This window comes from Arachis ipaensis, chromosome B2 (assembly GCF_059453495.1).
Source record: "Arachis ipaensis isolate K30076 ecotype BB chromosome B2, ASM5945349v1, whole genome shotgun sequence".
NCBI lineage: Eukaryota > Viridiplantae > Streptophyta > Magnoliopsida > Fabales > Fabaceae > Arachis > Arachis ipaensis.
In genome coordinates this window covers 16,838,149-16,846,181 of record NC_142437.1, presented here as the reverse complement: position 1 = coordinate 16,846,181, position 8,033 = coordinate 16,838,149, and the positions used below count along the sequence as shown (strand labels likewise).

General features: G+C 30.0%; 1 protein-coding gene and 1 pseudogene across 1 annotated transcript; both read left to right on the top strand.

Annotated features, from left to right (window-relative positions):
- The first annotated feature begins 1,014 nt into the window (after positions 1–1,014).
- LOC107626979 (F-box protein CPR1-like) lies at positions 1,015–2,020 on the top strand (annotated as a pseudogene).
- Positions 2,021–6,156: 4,136 nt separating this feature from the next.
- Positions 6,157–7,172, top strand: LOC110271951 (uncharacterized). Its single transcript, XM_088503588.1, has 2 exons — positions 6,157–6,868; positions 6,951–7,172. Exons 1-2 carry the CDS (start codon positions 6,157–6,159, stop codon positions 7,064–7,066), a joined length of 828 nt encoding a protein of 275 aa, XP_088359714.1. The 3' UTR covers positions 7,067–7,172.
- The last annotated feature ends 861 nt before the right edge of the window (positions 7,173–8,033 follow it).

The window sequence follows — 8,033 nt, the reverse complement described above, 5'->3', positions numbered from 1 at the left end:
ATATATATATATCAGAAAATTCCATTTCCAGCAAAAACTCATCTCTTTTTCCATATTAAAATTTTTTAGCCAGATAGTGAGGGGTTATTTTTTTTTTTTTTTCTAACAAACCTATTTTTCAACTAGTTAGTTAGAATTGACTTTATCTTTAATTGGTTCCTTAGCGAAAATGTTTATTATATGTTAAAAATTATAGTAACAATGGCATTAACACTAGGACTTGTTTGGGTGAACTTCTTAAAAAAAAATTTTTGAATTATTTTTATTAAAAAAAATTAGAAAAGTAAAAGTAATTTTATATTTTAGTATAACAATATAAAAATATTTATTTATTTATTTATTATTAAAAAATAGGATAATTTACCTTCATAAATTAAACCAACCCCAATATTTCCTAAAGCCGGACAGTGGAGTTCTTGTCAATGGGGGATCCGTTGGTAGAGTTAAAGATTTAGATCTGATCTCTAATGTAGAAGGTCTTACATAATTAGGAGGTGTATTTTCCTGTCCAATTTCATGCGATGCACATTGTACACCATACATAGATAGTTGCTTCCCTATGAATAATTGATGACAAAATACATAGAAAATTTTCATCATTAAACTGATATAAATTAAATTTAGATAAATATGAGTCAATTACAGTGAAAAAAATGTTACCTTTATTTTCACTTGATTGTAAACTGAGAATATTAGATGAGGTACCAACACACTGTTCTTTAACTTGCAGTAATATGTTGCACATTTTTATATACGTCAAAATTATGTTCTTTAAATTATTGTTGGTCTTCAACACTATTAAGTCAAAAAAAATAAATGAAACACAAACTATGAAATAAATTTTCTATTTAATTTTAAAAAAATGAAATAAATACATTTTTTTTCGAATAGCCAATTCAAAACTGACCCTTCCCTTCCCTTCCGTTCCCTACTTTTATGTTTTCAAAGCAATTTCAAGTCCTGGGGTTGAGTGAATTGCTATATATGAATTGCGAAAAGCTGAGCAATCCAAGCATGGAGAAGAGTATGAATCAGCAAAAGCAGAAGAAGAGCATCAACGAAATTCTCCCCGTGGAGCTGATTCAGAGAATTCTACTGAGGTTGCCGGCCAAACATCTTGGTCGCATGAGGTGCGTTTCCAAACTTTGAAGCTCTCTCATTTCCGATCCAAACTTTGCGGAATCGCATCTTCACCTCTCTCTGGCACCCACTCATGCATGCCTCTATAGAAAAGACTCCACGAAAGCTTACGTTGTTCACCTAGAAGAAGTATTTAATTGCGACAATTACCAAGTAAATGAGGTATCTTTTCCTTTCAAGAAGCAGCCACATTCTGAGTTTCATGTGATGGGATCCTGCAGAGGCTTTGTTCTCTTAAGCCGACGGCCATGTTTTTTTGTAGTATGGAACCCACTCACCGGATTCAGAAAAAAGAATATCTTACTCTTGTATGGGTCATCGTAGTAAGCGCAGGAAGTTTAAGTTTCCCCGTGATGCGAGTCTCTATGGATTTGGTTATGATGCTTCACGGGAAGATTACTTAGTTGTTGTAGTTTGGAAGGATAGGAACTGCCAACTCTTAAAATGCTTTTCCTTGAGAACCAATTCATGGATTAATCTTGATGCTGCACTTCCCAACCCATTGGGTCTTATAGAGTGGCGGCGAGCACGTGGGTTGTTCTTGAATGGCTCTATTCATTGGTTGTTGTCCTCAATCCTTGTATTTGATTTGAAGAAAAGAAGTTTCTCAAAGATATCTTTGCCTGAGCAACTCATAATGCATGATCCTGCCACAATTGTCACACTAGAAGGGTGCCTAGCCTTGTATTCTCGGGACTATGTTAAAGGTAAAACACACATATGGGTAATGAAAGAATACAAAGTGAACTCATCTTGGACTTTGTATGTCATTCCTTGTTTACAGTTTGAACCTCTATGCTTATCCAATGGTAGTGACATTATCGTACTAGATCCTATTTCGGTATCTAGATCATTCAAGTTTGCCAAATATAATGTTTGAATCTTTATGCTTATCCAATGGTAGTGACATTATCGCACTAGATCCTATTTCGGTATCTAGATCATTCAAGTTTGCCAAATATAATATTAGGGAAGAGCTGCTCCAACATTTTACATGTCGTCCTCATGTTAGACAAGATATATACTTCTATGGAAGTTGCACTGTTTATAAAGAGAGTCTCTTACTACTCTCTAATGATAGTAAGCATAAGGATAAGAAGAACAATAATATTACTTAACCACATTATTCCTGCTAGTTTCTACTTTTTATTATTATTTTGTGATTAATGTAAAGTACTGAGCAAGATGCATTATGTATTATGCATTTTGTTGCATTTAGATGTGTCTTTTGACTATCCATAATGAATTTGATTTATCTAATATAAATATATAATGCTTGGGGGATTATTAATCGCTATCTTGCTTTCTAAAGGTATTTTTTATTAACAAAGGTAAAAAAAATTCTTTTGCTTCTACGTTCTTTTACTTAATTTTGCATTGGAATTTGAAGTTGCTTTGAAAACAGGAGACTAAGAGAAGGGAAGAGTCAGATTTGGATTGGCAATTCCAAAAGAAGACTAAAATATTTTATTTTATATTTAAATATTTAAAAAAAATAAATATTGAAAGTATTTTTAGATTTATTCAAATAAAAAAGAAAATTATCTTTTAATCAAATTGTATAAAATGATAAAGTTAGATCTGACAACTACGAATGATAAAATGATGTTTAGAAGGTTTGATATACAGGGAAGTGAATTCAACTAAAGATATCAATAAAATTAATTTAATAAATTCGTTACATATCACTATAAATAAACTTTTTATTCAATATATTTTCCACTCTTACAATCTAATTATTTATTCAATATTTTTTACTTTAATTTTTTACAAAATATGGTGCAATTAACATCAAAATATTTATACTATAATAAATTTATCAAATAAAAATATTTTAATAAATAATTTTGTAATCACTTCCTGAATGAACGACAATATTTTTATTTTCGCTTTTCTTAAATTATCTTTTGTTTTACTACATTTTGTGTTGCCCTAAGAAACTATATTACACTTTTCATAATAATAAATTTTTGTGGTTTGGCATACAAGCTGGTTAAGCATTTTGATACCAAATCATTGTGAGATGAGCTTATACTATATAGCTACTTTCTATTGTGTTATATCAATTATTTTAAATAAGTGGCATTATATTTTTTTTTTTATAAAAACAGTATTCCATTAATCAATATAATACCCTTAATTATTTGAATTTACTACAAATTATTAAGTATTTTAATTATTAAATAACAATTAAATATAATTAATATCTATATTAAAAATTGTAATAATAATAATAATTTTTAATTATAAATTTTCAAATTGTGTATTATAAATTTATAATAGTCTATTATATATATATATATATATATATTCAACAGCACTCATCTTATTATTACAATACTATTTCATCCATATATATATATATATATATATATATTCAACAGCACTCATCTTATTATTACAATACTATTTCATCCATCTCATAATCTCTCATATGAATTGCCATAAACGCTTTAACTACTTTTAATTTTGGCACAATATCAAAATTATAATATAGAGAATCATTCAATAAATTGGCCAATATTTATATTTCCTTTATAAGTTTGTTTAATATTATATATACAAAATAATCAAATACAATAATACTAAAAAAATAGCTAACAAAATTACGTATGACAAATTTTGTTATCATGTGATTGTGCAAAGAAATACACTTTACAAATTCAAATCTTTACTAAAGCAAATACTTCAATCTATATTTTATAGATTGTTAAATCAGTTTTTATTATAATTATTGTCATAAAATTTATTATGATACAATTCTTTATTGTAAGAGTTAATTATAAAATAAAAAATGTATCTATTATTATTTTTAATTATATAAAAATTATAAACAAAAAATTTATAATATTAGTTTTTGCGCATCGCGCGAGTCTAAATCTATTTGGTGATATTGCGAATAGAATTTTTTTTTCTTTTTTGATTTGTCATAATTTGTTTGTAAACTCCTAAAACCAATAGTGTTTAACAATGGATAAGATTAAAAAAAAAAGTGTATATAATTAGCAAAAAAAAATTTTAATTTTGCATAATTTGATGCTCAATTTACTATATATCCCAAAAAATAATGCCTATTATACTAAACATTATAAAAATAACTTAGATCCTTTTTATAACAATGCAAAAGTAATTTTTATGATATAGAATTAAAATAGTTTTATGAAAAGCCTTAGATACAAGGATCTGAGGCAGATATGATTGTTATCTAACATTACAGCTTTCATTACCTAATCTTTAGCTATTAAACAATCAAATCAAGGAAAAATAGGGACAAGCAAGTGAAGTAGTTTTTTTTGTTGTGATACTTGGATAGAGTCGCTAGAAAAACAGGGGAAAGAAAAAAAGGAATATAAAACTGTTATTAGTATCCACAACATAATTTACAATGCAAAATTTGTAACACAATCGCAAGTTTTATTTTCTCTTTTTTTAAATTGTCTTTTGTTTCACTATATTTTGTATGCAAAAAAATCTGCCTTAAGAAGTTATATTATATTCTTCATAGTAAAATTTTGTGGTTTGGCATACAAAGTGATTAGGCATTAATTTTGTGTGATATAGCATCTGAAATTTTTTTTTCTTTCTGGGTTTGCCATAATTTGCCTATAAACTCCTAAAACCAATCGTGTTAACAACGAGTAAGATTAAAAAGAAAAGTGTATATTTTATCTATGTAATTAGAAAAATAAAACATCTTAAATTTTGGATAACTTAAAGTTCAATCTACTGAAAAGTCTAAAAAATAATGTCTATTACGACTAATAGTATAAAATTAACTTAGATCCTTCTTATAACAGTGTAGGAGTAGTTCTTATGATATAGAATTAAAAATAGTTCTATAAAAACCTTAGATACAAGGATTAGTAACAATGTTGAAACAAATATGATTGTTCTGTAACATTACAATATCCATTACCTAATTTTTAGCTATTAAATAACCAAATGAAAGAAAAATAGGAACAAGCAAGTTAAGTAGTCTTTTTTCTTGTGATACTCGGATAGAACCGTCTAGAAAAACAGGAAAAAAAAGAGATACAAAACTGTTGTTAATATCCACAACATAGTTTATAATGCAAAATTTGCGGCACAATCCTAAAAATTATAAAAGCCTATACACAATTTTTGAATTTATGTGATATTCTATTTAAACAATACACCAATTATTAAATTGATTCTAAGAACCACAGCAAAGAACAAAATGCAATTAATTATGTAAGCCCTTTTTATATTATAAGAAGAGGGGTTAGTACTAAAAAAACACAAACCAGTAACTTAATGAGTGTTAGAAAATTAAATCAAGAGGTATGCAAGTAACAAAAGTTTAGAAAAGTCAAAGGCAAAATTCAATTTGAATTCAAAGTGGTTACAAGTTCATGGTTCATCACCAAGATTCTACAAACTTCTTGTGCTATCTATCAACTTGCATGGATTAGAATTTTCATGAAACATGGTTAAAGAATTGAAGAAGAAAAGTTTGAGTTGAAAACAATAATCATCTATTTACTAGAAGATGTTGGAAACTTGAAGAGTTTTGAAGAACATTCAAAAGAATAGCACAACTACAATATACTACAACATTGAAGAAATTCAAAATCAAATTGAATTGAAATTAGAAGATTATGGAAACTACATGAATGCAAGTTGAAAGAAGGTTCATGAAGCCAACTCATAAAATGGTGGTCATTACAAAATTGATTTGTGATTCATAAATTATTATTTTAGTAAGAAACATTGCCTATATAAAGGCACATATGTCTTGTGTATTTTGTGTGTTCCATAATGAAATGTGTATGTTTTGAAATGTGAAAATTATCTCCTTTGTTTTATGAGTATTAGTGAGTTTGAGAGATGAAAAATATGATAGTGTCATTTATATGAGTGAGTGATCCTAGGGCCAATTAGTTGTGGGTATTATACTTACATTTGGTATCAGAGCTGGTTAATCCAGCGCCTGGTGTTTGAGAGTTTATGAGGTGTGGGAGAGTTCTCACATAGTTGTTTGTTCATAGAGTCGGTATGGCAAACACTTTTAATATTGTGTGGTCCGGTCCCAAGTTAGATGGGAAACTTGATTATAGTTATTGGGAGACTTTGATGTCTACCCATTTGAAGGCCCAGAACCTGTGGAATTTCATTGAACCGGGTTTGCAAGAAGGAGCAGATGCTGCCCAACAAAGGAGAGATCAATTGGCGCTATCTCAAATTCATCAAGGAGTAGATTATACGGTGTTTGGCAAAATAGCAAATGCCAAAAGTGCAAAGGAAGCATGGAACACGTTGAAGCTATCATACAAAGGCGTAGATAAAGCTCAGAAAGCAAAGCTACAGTCTTTGAGAAGAGAATATGAAAGGTATGAGATGTCGAGCTCAGAAACTGTTGAGCAATATTTTACTCGTGTTACAGATCTTGTCAATAAGATGAGAGTCTATGGAGAAGATATGCCCGATAGCAAAGTAGTAGAGAAAATTCTTCGCACCATGCCAATGAAGTATGACCATGTGGTGACTACGATACTAGAGTCCCACGATATGGATACTATGACGATTGCAGAATTGCAAGGAACCATGGAAAGCCACATCAGTAGAATACTAGAGAAGTCAGAAAAATCAACCGAGAAAGCCCTGAAAACCCGAGTGAATTTCAACAACGTTGCAGAATCAATCCGTACACAAGAAGGACGAGGTCATGGTTTTAATTTTCAAAGTAGAGGCAGAGGAAGTTTCAGAGGTAGAGGTCGTGGCAATTACAACCAAGGAAGTTACAATAACTTTACACCACCTAATCAAGGAAGAGGTGGAACGAATTTTAGGCCTGTCAACCGAGGAAGAGGTCGAGGCAATTTTTATCAAGAAAGAACCAATTTCAACTGCTTTCATTGTGGAAAGTATGGACACAAAGCAGCAGATTGCAGATTCAAAATGGTGAATAACAATCAAGCACACGTTGCAGAAAATCAGCATCAAAATACTGATGATAATCCGGGTACTCAAACTTTATTTTTTACAAGTAATTCATGTGCTGAAGATGAAAATATATGGTACTTGGATAATGCTTGCAGTAATCATATGTCTGGTAGAAAGGAGTTATTTTCTTCATTAGATGATTCCGTTAAATTATTATTGAAGTTTGGTAATAGTACGAAGATCCCTATTGAAGGAAAAGGGCACATACCAATTAGATTGAAGGATGGTTCTCTGAGTTATATTTCTGATGTTTTCTATGTTCCTGAACTTGATTACAATTTACTGAGTATGGGACAATTATCTGAGAAGGGATATAGGATGATAACTTATCGTGGATATTGCACTATATTTGACAACAATGGAAGGTTCATTGATAAAGCAAAGATGACTTCAAACAGAATGTTTCCATTAAAAATTCAACATGTTAATCCCTCTTGCATGAGTTTTGTGATACTTGATGATAATTGGCTGTGGCCTATGCGGTTTGGGCACTTTCATTTTTCTGGCCTAAACTACCTGTCAAGAAAAGGACTTGTTTCTGGTCTACCACGGATTCATATTTCCAATTGTGTTTGTGAGATTTGTCAACTGGGAAAGAAGCACAGAGATCCATTCCTTACAGGAAAGTCTTGGAGAGCTAGAAGATTACTTGAAATTGTGCATTCAGATCTCTGTTCTATAGAAGTTCCAAGTAATGGTGGTAGCAGGTACTCTATCACTTTTATTGATGATTTTAGTAGATATACATGGGTATATTTTCTGAAGCAGAAATCAGAAGCATGTGATGTCTTTAAGACATTCAAAGCGTTTGTCGAAAAACAAAGTGGCTGTAAAATCAAAATTCTCAGAACAGACAGAGGAACAGAATATCTTACATGTTCAGAATACTTTAAGCAACAAGGGATTCAACATCAACTAACAACTAGATA

What these genes read in the sequence shown, in the direction of transcription:
- LOC110271951 (XM_088503588.1), top strand. Translation starts at nt 6,157, where the DNA reads ATGGCAAACACTTTTAATATTGTGTGGTCCGGTCCCAAGTTAGATGGG. An exon ending in AGGCAGAGGAAGTTTCAGAG is followed by an intron (nt 6,869 to 6,950) that starts GTAGAGGTCGTG and finishes AACGAATTTTAG; the next exon opens with GCCTGTCAACCGAGGAAGAG.